This window comes from Saccostrea cucullata, unplaced genomic scaffold, assembly GCF_032062105.1.
Source record: "Saccostrea cucullata isolate Sc308-1 unplaced genomic scaffold, CSIRO_AGI_Scuc_v1 ctg4312, whole genome shotgun sequence".
NCBI lineage: Eukaryota > Metazoa > Mollusca > Bivalvia > Ostreida > Ostreidae > Saccostrea > Saccostrea cuccullata.
This window is the reverse complement of record NW_026933389.1, coordinates 39,609-54,554: the sequence shown is the minus strand read 5'-3', so window position 1 is coordinate 54,554 and position 14,946 is coordinate 39,609. Positions and strand designations below refer to the sequence as shown.

General features: G+C 31.0%; 1 protein-coding gene and 1 long non-coding RNA gene across 2 annotated transcripts; both read right to left on the bottom strand.

Moving 5' to 3' along the window:
* Positions 1–880: 880 nt before the first annotated feature.
* LOC134238160 (microfibril-associated glycoprotein 4-like) lies at positions 881–4,015 on the bottom strand (the record flags this gene model as incomplete). Its single annotated transcript, XM_062720275.1, has 3 exons — positions 3,892–4,015; positions 1,138–1,280; positions 881–977 (listed from the first exon to the last, which is right to left on the bottom strand). Coding segments are annotated over exons 1-3 (364 nt in total), but the record flags the coding sequence as incomplete, so codon positions are not given.
* Positions 4,016–11,218: 7,203 nt separating this feature from the next.
* On the bottom strand, positions 11,219–13,233 carry LOC134238161 (uncharacterized). The gene is made up of 4 exons (XR_009985949.1): positions 12,734–13,233; positions 12,034–12,097; positions 11,691–11,758; positions 11,219–11,466 (listed from the first exon to the last, which is right to left on the bottom strand). It is a non-coding gene; the product is annotated as an uncharacterized LOC134238161 (long non-coding RNA).
* Positions 13,234–14,946: the final 1,713 nt, after the last annotated feature.

Below are 14,946 nucleotides of genomic sequence, written 5' to 3'. Positions count from 1 at the left end.
TAGTGGTTTAAGTGAATTATAATAAATTATCAGGAAACCCTAGCTGAATAACAATGGTTGAGCGAATGTAATTACTGGATTTAATTGTTTAAAATAATTTCATTATTTTCCTTGTACATAAAATATATAATTTTAAATTCTAGGTACTTGAAAATAATCAATTCAGTGCCTGCTGAATACGTGAAATGTACCTGCAAATAATATTCTGATATATTAAAATGTTTAATTATCATGGAATTAAAAAACGTATAAAGGATATTAAAAAAACCCGTATCTTTCTCTTTTTATCAACTTAATAATATTTCAATACAGAAAAGTATTATCATGATAATATACGTAATTTGAACCTATTTTTTAGAACTTAACGTGGATACACTTACCTAAAGTTCCCGTGGCAGGTCCTGCAAGAAAGAGTTGATATTTTTCCAGCCTCGTTGGAGACAGAAAATTTGTCGTACATTTCATAAAACGTTGTACCATTCTGGAGAATGATGGACACATGAAGGGATGAGGAGTTTTCTTTAGTTAACTAATGGATCACGTCATTTCCTGTATTAAGATATATTTGAAATCATCTGAAAAGTTCATCGAATACAAGTAACTCTTTTAAAAATATGAATCTATCGTAATGAAAAATCCAATTATTTTCCATAGCTGTAGCAATAATGCTACATTTGGTCTCATTAGGATATGCTGCTAGATGATAGCCTTCTTTTCTATTTTTTTTAAAAATTATTTGAGATATCAATTACACATTATCTACATGTAGTCTTATATTTATATCTTTATTATGCTTTTTAATTTTTTATCTGCCACAAAAATTCTTTTATCTAGAGACTTTGGAGGAATAAAATTTCTTATTAATGCGATTTACACTTACCAATCCAGACATTCTGTTCTGGTGAACCAACTCCATTCTTATAGTCCGTCCAGTTCCTGTCAAAGCTCACAGATCCGTCTACGCGTTTCTGAATGGCCTTTGAAAATTAACATGCATAACAATTAAATTAATAACTTCAAATATTCATAGGATCCATGTGTTATGATATAAACTACAATACAATCCTACAATCCTTAAAATCACCAAAACAATGTGAGTTATATTATGAACTTTTAATTTCAGATTAAACAACTTACCGTCCATCCCCCGCCCATTGTGGTCAAATCGCAGTAAACATTTATTGGAGTGGTTAATGTACTGTAGGGGTATATATCATACACCCCTGTGGTTTGTCCGTTTTCTCGGAGATCCTTGCAATCTTTGGGCATGCTAGAAAAATCTAAAAAAAAAAAAAAAGAATACCAAAATCATGCAATGTATATGTACAAGAAGTGAGAGGACAATATATAATGCCTGCATGATACATAAATGTTAATTAGTGAAGCTAAAATGTTAACTACATTTACAATGTGTATTATGTTAAACTGTTCCTCATTATCTAAAAGCATTCTTGTTGCAGCCCGGAGGACCGGGCTGCTCTATACATATAAGTTTACATGTTGGTGTATGAAAATTAAGGTTGGAGAAGTTATTCAGAATTAAAGGTTTTCTGAACATTAGAAAGATTGTTAATTGGAATGTTCTTTCCCTTTATAAATTACGAGATACATAATACATTTACTTCCAGAAAGTGAATTTGTAAAAATACGAGGGTTGATCCAAAAGTAATGTCACAACATTGATAAAATTTCTATAAATCGATGTAAAGCAACAAAATTATATATGATGAAAACTTTATTTATTTCAAATCAGACCTGAAAAATTCAAAGGAATTTGATGTATACTTTTCAAAATATCGGATTTTGAGCAATGCGCGTTTATGGTAGTCGCCGCACCTAAATATAAATATAACGTCATATGACGGATACACACCGTCATACTTTTCAGCGTTTCCCCTTCGTTTAATTCAAAAATATTTGTGATTCGCAAACACTTTGACCAATTCCACTTCCTGTAAGGATTATTGGTACCATAATACACTAAATCTGTTCATAATTAAGCCCTCTGTCATTTTTTTTTTTGAATAGTAGCATAAGACAAACTTAAAAATTCACATGTCACTCTGTACGTCTGTCTTTTTTGACAACGTCACACAACATTGAACGTTTCCGTCCGATATCCAATCTTTCGGCCTTCTTGATCTCTGCTAATCATTCAGTGACCAATCACCCGCCCAAAATTGCTGAAACCATCTATTAAGATGTCTCTTATTTACATTCTTTATTCTGTAAGTCAAATTGATTAACAAAAATGTCGCTAGTGTTGATTCCCATATTTTGAAGCAAAAAATGCATTACAACTCGTCGAGCCTTTTTTTCCCATTTCGACAATCCCTTTGTTCCATTCAACAGAGTAAAACAACAATGTTTATGACCACAAATACCAATGCCTTCATTTAATTTTCAATTAAAGACTAGAAAATGACGAGAATTACATCTTGAAAAGAAATTGGGAGATTAGGTGCTTCTTTAGAATCGTTTAATGTGTTTGTCTTTCTCATTCTAAGAAAAACTACACTTTAAAACGTGACGTTCCGTTGTGACGCGGCGACACCCCCTATGTTCTATGATTTAAACATCTATAAAATAAATTCAATTAAACATTATTTAATTAAAATTTCAATGTTAATTAGATTTATATTTGTGCATCTTTTGGTATATTGTATTTGATAATATGACGCCAAATATAAAAGATATGGACACTGTGACATTACTTTTGGATCTACCCTCGTATATATGTTTTTGATATTATATATATTATATAAATTTGCTTCTCATTTACTATTGAAAAAACGACAGGTCCCTTTCTTAGAACATTGGATTTTACTAATCGCATAAAAACGTACTCTACACAGTTCGTGTTTTATAATCTTAAAGTGAAATACATTTTTGAAAATAGGTGATGCATGAGTCTAGTTTCAAATGGTATTTTATGCAGTCAACATTACTTGAAGAATTGGTTAAGTTTAAAATTGGTTTCGTGCTGTTCGATTTTCATCCGACTATAAGTTTTCAGAATATTCTCGACTATCGTCTCCATAATTTAGACGCATGCCTTTTTCACACATATAAAGCGGTTTGATGTTCAAAGACTCATTTCCATTGTTTGCTTTATTTATTTCCCGGGCGACAATTGATGGTTACATCAATGATTTCTTGTTTTCCAATTGATACAAATCTTTGATTTATAACATGAAGTAAAGTATTTAATATTAAACACAATTATTTTCAATACTCTATTGACAAACAAATGTGAAAGAGGAATGGAGTGTAGATATAATAAACAATTTTGACGCTGAAATAGATGTTAAAAAAGTTAGAAAAATCATGATATCTTTTTGATGTATTATATTATGTCTGACCGATCGTCAGGGGTTGTTTAATTCTCCGTGGCACAGGCTAGCTGTTTTCAGGATTCACATCTCAGCTTTCAGAACGGCTGTTATTAAACAGAGCAATTTCAAGATAAGAGATAAAGTGAGATTTTTGTCGCGTATTCAGTTAATAAAAAGCTACAATTTTCTGATGGTGTGGACTGATCATTGTCACAAATCTTAAATGAATATTTTTAAATATTCAAGGTGTAGAAATTTTATCTTATGTTTTCCATTACATGATAAGAGATATTAAGAAAAGAGAAAATAGAAAATCACAAAGTATAATTCAATAAATTTCAAATTAAAAAATAATTCAAAATTAAACTAAAATATAAAAGAAAAAAATCAGCAAAGAGATGAGTATGTCACTAGAATCAATTATGTTAAAAAAGAACAATTGTTTATACTACATAAAAAGAAGTGTCATAGAAAAAAAACTCGTCTCGTCGAGAGGGATTTAAAGCAAACCAAAGACGCAAACAGAGAGATAAATAAAAACAGCCAGTATACATACCGATACCAGAGTAGTGTCTCCAACCGGCTTCATCAGAGATCCCAGACCTTAATACTTTCTTATGGGTACGACATTTCTTCATGTGAGAGTTGATACCAAAGAAGACGCACTCCCTTTGACACATTGCGGCACAATAGGTCAATGAATGGGAACTATGTTCTCCTAAAAGTTCGTTATTTGATTTCTTACCGTTAAATTCATGTTTCGCCGTAAAAGTTTGAGATATAATGGTAGCTTCGGATAAAAATAAGAAGGCAACAACTAAAGAGAAAACACACTGATTGCTCATTTTTATCTTTCTTTTTTTAAAGAAAAAAAGTAATTAATGCGTTCTTTCGAAATTTTGCTAAATTGTCATTCAACCTCAAAATAAATATACCCTAACCTTAATCAATGACTGAAATTCATTGGCTAACTGTTACTAACTATGTATTTTAAAACTGTTTAAGTATCGATTTTATTTTTAAGATGAATAGTCATAAATGTTAGCATTGCAATTGCAATTTCAAATACTACATTCAAAATTTTGCTGTTGATCACATACTTATTCCTCTAATGTAAGGCCATTTCTGACTTTTTTAGTAAGTTTTCTTTAGATAATATCGATTTTTTTTTTACTTTCCTTTTTTCAATTATCTGATCCTCAGAATATATTAAGATTTTATTTTATGTATTAACCTTTTTATGTCAATGAAAAACGATACATCTTCATTGGTTTATTTAAACAATAAAACGCTTTCATTGGTTGTTAGTAAGGGAATGAATGTCGCAGCTGTTGTAATAAAAAAATACATAACCAGTTTTATGATAAAAGTTCTAAATAAAGGGTACAAAATACTTATTTTTAAAAAAGGGGATCATGGTAGATAGATTAGATTGAAACCTCGTTAGGGAATTCATACTCATTATTTTAACAGTAAATTCCACATAAAAACAGACCTCTTTGTGGAGTTGTTTTCAAAATTATTCTGTATCAGTCTAAAAATCACTAACATGTAAATTATATACTTTAAGGAAAATCATGAAATCCCGTGTTAAAGTACTTTGCCCTTAATACAGCTATAATCTAGGCATGAATATAGATTTGGAAAACCTACCCCGGGTTTTCAGAATTATGCTGTATCAGTTTAAAAATCTCTAACATGTGAATTATATGTGAATTATATACTTAAAGGAAAATCACGAAGTCCCTTCCTCAGAAATCAAGAAACTATTTTACAATGCCATTTTACTACCTTCTAAAAGATAATAGTCTTAGTATCCGGAATAAGGTTCTAGCAATATGTACTTACGAAAGTTCAGAAAAAGGGATCGCTAGAATTATCTTTGCTGCAACCCCCGATGTTCCATCAAAATTATTAATTGAATAATGAGATTTATCTTTTTTGTCTAGTAACTTTGCAGAAATATGACTAGTACATTTGTTTCTTTACAATGAGAATCCTGCAAACGTGCAAGAGTTTTATGTTTATTAAAACTTCTAATATTTATTTTGATCTTCGCCTATCAAAAGACACAACTTTTTCCCCAATATATTTCGGGGTTCATAATTATAAATTTTGCCCTTTAATGAATTATTTGGATTTAGCGAACAATATTCAAGCTTTATAGTCATTCAAACAATACAAATCAGGAATAGAACAGACAAGGACCTTTAAAACTTCAGAGATTGGATCAGGTGCCATAGAGGAGTACGTATCTCCTGCTGACTGGTCCAACCTGACCTCTACTCCTTGTCAGGATTGGTATGTAACTGAAAACTCCGTAAACAGATCAATGTGTAAATAATCGTTTTTAGCGGACGTTTAGTTTTAAAAGTCAGCCAATAATTGAATAAATAAAAGATTTTATTTGCTGTCAAAGTCAATGTATCGACCAAAGAGAGAGGCCCGGTGGAATATTTACTGGAACCCGCTTAAAAAGTGACTTATGATTTTTAAGAACTTCCACCTTAGAAAGGGAGCAAAGGGTACATGTTAGATAACTGTTTGCAAAATTGAATTTAACTGCTTTTAATATACACGTCAAATAATCAGCCTTAAAGAAATGAAGATTTTTTGTCAGCTCAGACAAGTACAAACAGATTGTTTAATGCACATTATTTTCAGCCGGGCTTATTGCTCAAAGAGCAATTGCCGGCTTATGTGATCCTGTTCAAGGCAGGATGTTGACCCCATAGTCGCCATTTTAAAGTTACGTGCAAAAATATAGTTCTTACTCTCAACCGCTTTTGAGATAATACAAACGCTAAATAAAGCAACAAAAATAAAACGAAGTTTTATCTATATAAAATAAACATTAGTAGTAATGACTTTGAAAACTTCATAAGTCAAAGAACATAGTTCATTAGCGTTAGGATTTTTGATGATCAGTGTTACCGTAGTTCTCTACACAAGTGACATACGAGGTAAAGCAGGAGAGGGAACCAGACTGGCCTGTTTGTTTACATTCAGCTGGGGTACCAGATTAATTCTGATTCTGACAAAATCGGACCGTGGCATTAGGATTGAAAAACTCACTGTCAGTGTCTTATCATTTATATTGATAGTTTTAAAATAATTTTTTCATCAGAATATAAACGCAATTCATGTAAGAAATTCATTCTACTCTGTAAATGAGCCCGGCTCTCTGTACTTCTGAGTACTTTGATTTTTTACTTCTGAGTTATTGATAACCGAAGAATAATTAGAATTTATATTGCCCCTCAATCGCTTAGTGTGAGATTTTAATATCCATGTGAAACATTTGGTAAATTCTGACCATTATATTAAATTGAAAGATCAGAAATCTCTAAATGTTGACACTTTTAAAATAAGGGAACATATTGTTTATAGTTTGTCTTGCTTAGTTTGTCTTACTTATTATAGATAGAGCAAGAGTGGGACTCACATTCTATTAAACATCCACGATATTTTTTTTTTACAAACAGCTTAAACCATGTAAAAACCTGCATCTATGTTCCTAATTGTTGTGACTTGACGTTTGCATCCCTGCAAAAAATTGTTTATTTATCCTGAAATTTACCTCAATGAAGAAGTAAACACTATATTGATGTGTTTCATAAATATGTCATACCGGTATCATTAGATTCATTTTGGCCGGTGTGTTTTATTCTAATTTTTTAGGTTGTTAGTTTTGCTAATTTTTATACTGAATTTGACTAGATGGGATGTTCTGCCCACATGAACAATATATATAGGGTTCACTGTATATACACTAGGATTTTTTTCATGCTCTATCATACTTTTGTAGTTATTTATGGATGCTATGGATTTTAAAAGTATTGTCAAAAAATGAATTGTCATGCTTGAAGATAACTGAAATCATGTACTGATCAAAATGTAGATACATACACTGGATGTTAGGTTTATTTCTATATATTACTCTTGAAAAGGACAAAAATGAAACCAAAATATAAATATAGAGATACTAATAAATACCGCAAACCAACTTCTAATCAAAAAAAAATGTTAAAACTCTGAAGTGGGATCAATATTCAACAGGATCAAATTTCTACTTGTTGAGGTCATCATGTATAAAAAAAAAAACAAACTGTCGAAAAATGACCCCGGGTATAAATTCAACGACTTTTGCTCTCAATTTTCAACAGAGAAAAAACATCCCAGTTCAAAATTCAATGTTTAAAATGACCCCGGGTCAATTCTCATCTCGGGTCAATATTCAACTTTACACCGGTGTCTTGGAGGAGTAAGCATCCCCTGCCAAACGGTGAAACCTGCCGTGTGTTGCTTGTCATAATCAGGAAATTACTCAAAATTCCGTAGTGTAATGTGCAATTGATTGCCTTAAGCTAACAATAAGTTGTAAATAACGTACCTCGTTTTATAAACTGTTCATACGCAGAACATGCTTTTGCACATCAAATCAACTGCCCCCATATGTTGAGGATTTAAAAGTAAAGTCATTATATTAACCATGGTTATAGATTACACTTTACGTCTTTTTCTAGTAAAATACCAATACGTAGATCAAATATGTCAGACTCAGTTTTATCTTTTATTTCAAGCCCATTTCAATATATTTAATCTGCAAATGAATTGAAATAGCTATTATTTATTCCTTCTCATGTTAAGTTTTTGATTTCAATTCTGCTTTATACATTTTTTCTGAATACAAAAATAAATCTACTTGTAACGGGGCCTAATTGGTATCTATGAAAATTTAGACAGACTGTTTTAAGACCTGGTCTTCAAAACCACAGATAATCTGAACAGCACCATTTGAAAGTCAACTTGAGGGTAAATCTAAACAGAATAATGTTGCAAGTTAACAGTGAAGCAAAGCAAATGTACGAGTTTCGTTTTTATCGAAAAAGCAGCAGCCAATTATATGAAATTCCAGGTCTTTAATTAATCGTGGGGATTGGTTGTAAAAAAAGTTGAAAAGTGTAACGTTTTGATGTTATTTATTTGGAAAAAATGTAATTTCAAAATTTCTTAAAGTTTGATAAATTTCTATCGATCCACATCCGCTTCTCACCACTTTATAAATATTTTCAGTACTCTTAAAGTATCTGTTTCACTACTAATTTTTTAGTTAGGAGTAAAGAAAGAACACGGCGGAACATTTAAATGAACCCGCTAGATTTTTTTATGTTTTTTTTTTTTTTTTTTTTTTTAATTTTTTTTTTGAAGTTGAGATATCCAGGATAGGTAGAAATTGCAAGTTAGTATAAAAAAATTTAAAAACAAAGACATACTATTTCTAGGAATATCCATAGCATGAAAGAATTTAGAGGCATAAGTTTGAATACCATTTTCAGAATCAAATTCCATTCTTCTTACATAAAATGAAAATATTCAGCCTTATCAACAAAGGGAATGCAGTTCATGCTCGGACTTATGCAAAGAAATGCTTCTAATTCTTTTTTTCGCAGGGAGAATAAGGAAGCATACAAAATATTCCACCTTGACTACATTATGACGTCATAGTAGGCGAGATGACGTCAATTTTAAAACACAAGTTTTTGTAATATTGGTATTTAGAGATGTAAGTTTACTCTAGAAAATGAATAGACACATGTAAACATTAACAAAAATAAAATGCTGTTATTTTGTAATACTGTATTCTGTCATTTTGATCAAAATCTACCACCGATGACGTCATATGTGTACATCAAGTAACTTGGGGATTGATCTTGCCGTGTACAGAGAATTTGGCTAATACGGCATGTACAAAGATACGTAAAATGGAGTTTAACAGCAAATATTGTTAATATTTTGTGATATTCATATGGAGTTCAGTTAATAACACAGGTTTGCTAATTTATTTTCATCGATTTTATTCTCTTTCGAAGACAGTCAGCTATATACGTATCCCGGTCGGCCTTTCTTCTGTCATTTGTGACAAAAATAATGCAACAGAACAACAATAAGCTGAATATTTCAAAACATAAAATTTGTACATATGGAAATTTGTCTCCTAAAATAGTTGAAAAGTACTGATAGAATCCCGAGTTAAGCATGGTTTTATGAAAAATCAGGGTTCATATGTAAAAAAAATCAAAACATCGGGTAAGGTTTTGTGCAAATTTGTGGAATAATTATTTTACTAACGGGACAGTTGGATTCTAGCAGTACTTTTTAGGCAAAATAGATTTTTTTCAATAACATTTTTTACTCAAAGAAATGATCAAACTCCGGGGTATTGTTGTTCTGTTAGCTTTTTTATTAAGGAAAATTTCACCATAAATAAAAGTCACGTGATGCCGTGGTGGTGGTGCACGTCATTGCTTTAGACACTCTTTTATCTTTATGCATTAGATAATACGCAGTACAGTTAAGGCAACATTTTCTGTAAAAAGTCACCGAAAATGATACACTTAATGTTAAATTGTTTAATTTTCGGCAAGACATTCTAATTAAAATAGCTTTATGTTATCTTAAAGAGTATGTCCATCGCTATTCACATCGGTATTTTTTGTCATCATGTGACCCTCTTAAGTCACGTGGGCTCCGATTTTAGGTCAACAAATGAATTGTCAAATTTATCCAAAAAGTTCAAGGGCAAGGCAAACAAAAAAATAACTGCACAGTGTTTTAAACTGTCGCTATGTATCTATACTTTTGCAAAAACAATGCTCATTCAGTTAGTTTTCCGATATATTTAAGTTATTCAGCTAAAACAGACAGTAGCATATGAAAAATAGGGTATTTTCTTAATTTCATAGATAATTATAAATTACCTAAAGGATAACAAAGAAATGAGCATCACTTTTTGAAAACTATACAGTAAAACGAATAATTTCAAACATAAACCTACTATTTAGATTGTCGCCTTGCCCTTGAACCTTTTGATTAAAAACTGACATTTTGGTACAGTCAATCTAAATAAAGATTTCAAACGCATCGCCGACCCAGCATGTGAGATAATTCTTTAGTACTTGATGTAGTTTGTTTACCTCATAGATTTTAAATAAATAAAAAAAATAAACTTGCGAACTGCCCTGGGATTTTTTACTAAATTAAACGGTATACATAAAACATCCTGAACATTTGTTCCTTCTATTTTGTGACTTCGTTCTCTATACAATATATGAATGATGTATGCTAAAAGACGTCTTTCAGACCTTCCGCATTTCCTCAAATATGTGTCAACACACAATATCATGCAGCTACACGTAGTGTAAATTTGCTGCAGCATATAATCCAAAACGCCGATTGTTAACAAAAATGGAATTATTCAATTATAATTTTAAATAGTCAATTGATAGGCTCCATCAATGCAACATTTAATTCGATAACTATACAACTCTCTCACTACTGTACATACACTTGTGTACACATAAGAACATGTTTTGGTTTTGTTTCATTTTATTTTTGCATACGAGATTGTATCATGATGGCTTTCACTTAAACCTTCAACTCCTAATGAATTTAAGTTGTACGTTTTAAGAACTAAGTGGATAGCATTAATATTCCTGTATTTGGTAAGAAGACTACCATTTCATTCCGAAAGAGGAGGGGAGGGGGGCAATTCTCGAAAATGTTGAAAATACATATGTCCCGGACTGGATAAGAAGTAAATAATCTGCCCCAGACCAGCGCTCACCTCTTATGAATTAGAGGTTTTTTTTTTTTTTGTTTTTTTTTTTTTTTTTGCTTGCCAGACATTTTTTCAGTGAAGAGGAAAATAAATAATCTGTCCTTCATCTTATTGGAAATAAATATTATTTTCAAAAAAATGACTTGGGAAAACATGCCAACCACCCCTCTCCTTCAGAATAAAATGGTGGTCCCCTTACATGTACCTGTTTTGAATCAGTTCCTTTTATAGAAAAACAAATTAACACTATGTACATGCTGGAAATAATATCTTGATCGAGATTGACACCCACCACACAAAACATATGCAAGTTGAGATTTCCAAATCTTAATAGCCTTTTCAATAATTATACAGTATAAGTAAATGTATGAAAAAGTCAAAGCATAATTTATTGATCAAGAAAATTTATTTCATAAACAGCTTTTCAAATTCATAGGTAGACTTTATAAGGAATACTGAGCAGGTGCAAATTATTTCCATCACTTCATGTTCTTGTGGATGAAGTCAATTCTGAAAATACAAGTATGAGAAAGTCAGGATATACATGTATACATACCATTATTGAGAGTAAATTGGTGTTTAAAATTAAATTTAATTCAAAACAATGTATTAAAACATGGAGCATTGAATGCATGATTAATTGAAGAATAAATTAAATGCAATTTTACTGCTATATTTTATGATTTTGCCAGGAATATTGCTTGGTTTATAATAGCTAATATCATGGAGCATACCATTTTCAGTAAATGATGGATTAACTTGCTGCCTGAATGAATTCATCGATCCAATTCTTTGGGAATAGCTGCAACACATTATAATGCTATGAGATTACTAAAATGAAATACATTGTAGAATAAAATGACATTACATACACAAAACAAATCATGATATACAAGATATTGAATAGAAACAAAGTTGTGTTACAAAACTTTTCTGGGAAATTAAAACCTCTGACATTTACTAGACAAAGTAATTAGTATATGAAAAAAAACATTCTTTCATTTTTACCAAAATGAAAAATAAATATAATCACACCTGCATGCTTAAAAATATGAAATGCTTTAGAAGTATACATACCCTGTGGAGAAATGGAACGGATTTTTATTTATTCATCCTCAAGCCTGGAACTCTTGACAGCTAGCTACAATAGTAGAAGTTTTATATATCATATAATTTAAACAAAAATAATGTATAAATTACAGAATTTCATTGACTTGACATGCAATCAAACTAAAAAAATATTTTATTTCCCCCATTAATTTAGAAATTCTATAAATTTACAAACATAGATTTAATCTGTAGGTTTTGTTTTCAACGTAATGATACAGATAATATTTTATTAATATGTTATGTAGCATGTTTGTATACTGAAAGAAAACAACCTAACATGTTCAGTAAATCATTGTCAACTCATTTACTGAAACAATGAAATTTCAAATTTAATTTAGTGTAAATCTGTATTACTGTTGTCACAGTTGATCCCCATTACTACACATAATGTCTCAAAGAATATAAGCGAATTGACAAGAACTCTGTACCGTATGTTTATGGTACAATTACATAAAAAATTCTAATATAAAAAGTGTGCAACTTTGTATGTGTATGTTGGAACTGGTGCTGGGGGGGGGGGGGGCATAATATACACACAATCGCAATACACTGCAGTAGGTTTTCACTGACTGTGATACATGTAATACGTGAAAATGATCATGTACACACTCGCTATCGGTTTTTTCCATAAAATATCTAGATATTGCAAAAACATGCGCATACATACCTGGGCTAAATGTACTGCAGAGATAGAAATAGGGAGCTGGATGATGATCGTCTCAGTCTTCCATTATCTTCCGAAATAATGTTCTCATATTCTCGTAATAGGGTTAAACAATGCCTTGTCTCTTATCTTATCCCTATTTTCTCTTAAGATTCCCGGTTATTGCATTAAAATCCACTGCATATCTCAGCTGATGTCGCCACGTTTGTAGATGTAAACAACACTCCGTGTCATCGAGTGCAAGCGTTTGGCTAAAGCCGAATGCAGCCAAGCGGCACATAAAAAGTGAATTATTTTATAGATATGCTATTCTATGTAAGAGAAAATCACTAATAAGTATTGATTTAAAAATGAAAATATTGAGGTTTGCTACAAATTCTTGCAAATATCGGTAAATAGTTATTTTGAGCTCTATTTCCTTATAAGGATTAATCAGGGCGGAGCAACTGTCATGACGTCAGACCTCATTATGACCTCATTACCATATTTTTTTCATGTGTTGCCTTAACTGTACTGCGTAATAGTTTACGTATATCTGCGGTTTTGGTAAATTATCAAACTTAATTTTCTTCAAAAAGTCTAAATTTCCTAAAAAATGACTTATATGCTTCCTTAACATACCCGCCTTCCTCTCTGTTACTGTTTATAGAAAGGATAGATGTTAAACATACTCGTCTCAATATTCGCTTATTGTGAGATCTTAACATCCATTTGAGACATTTGGTCTATTCAAAATGTGTCAAGGTCTTTTTTTATGTTTGTTCCATCGAGTGGATTATTATTCAAAAGAACAGTCATAAAAATCACACAAATGAGTTGAAAAATCGGAGTTCTCTAAGTGTTGACAGTTTCAAAGTGACTTTGTCATTTATAGTTTGTCTTCATTAGCTCGCCTTACTGATCACTAGATAGAAGAACTTTGGGACTCACATTATACCAAAGATCATCAAAAAGACATCTTTCTTTACAAACAGCATAAACTATGTAAATATTTTATTTCTATGTTTTTAATTGGTGTGCCTTGAGATACTCCTGAAAATCATTTTTTATTTATCTAAAATTACTTACCCTAACCATTTGTGGAGAAGGATCTATTTTATGTTTATTTTAGAAACTTAAAATAAAAAAAGATGAAATTGCAAAATAAGTCACGAAATGTTGGCCCCCTTAACAACAGTTATTAAACTATTCAAGAGGAAAACTACCTTTTACATAACGTTTTGAAGTAAAAAAAAAACTCAAACATTTGGTAATTCATTTTGAGAATTTTATTGACGATCCCTTTTCCCTTAAATCATTTAAATTCCTTGTGTTTTGAAATATGTATGAGAAACCTATTAAAATATGTTAGTCGGAAGATGATATGTAATACTTTGGGTTCATTTTCTTTAATATCTAGCAGACAAGGTGTCCTTAAAAACACACTTTTCCCTTCATTTAAAATGAACTCAAAATAAATTAATATATTCTCTTTGCGAAAATGATTTATTTTAGTTTACTCGTACTTAAATGGGTAATGGAAATGGAGTGAAACACTTAAATATTATTGATTGGTTCAATCGTTACATAGAAGCGTTATGACTAATTAATTGTACTGCTACATGTAATTATAGAGACATTTTTATCAAAACGAAATGCATGTTTACTGTACAGATTGAACCAACCCATTTCACAATGTATAATTGAGTTGAAGGTCACAGCAAGTATGTATTTTTTCTTGTGTGAAGTTTCAAATTTTAATTCTGCTTTAAATGAACACAAAAATAAATCTGCTTGCAACAGGGTGTAAATGGTATCTATGAAAATCCAGATAGACTGCAATAAGACCTGGTCTCCAAAATCACACATTATCTCCATCATCTTTTCAAAGTCACCTTTAGAGTAACATTGAACAGAATAATGTTGCAATGAACCAGGGAAGCAAAGTAATTGTACATGTTTGATTTTTATTGAAAAAGCAGCTGCCAATGATATAAAAATCCTGTGACGTAATAAGGGGAAATATGTGTAAGTTATGTTTAACAGCTGTATAATATTCAATGCTTAATTAAATCTCAAAAAATAAAATTTAATATCATACTGTATAATACAAAAAATGCTTTAAATTTTGAAAGAAAATAATGTACGATTAGAAAATATATGCATGCATTGCGATCTACAATGTATCCCTATTGTCTGAGCACATGGAGCAGTGAGGCGAGGGTGCATTCTCTGAT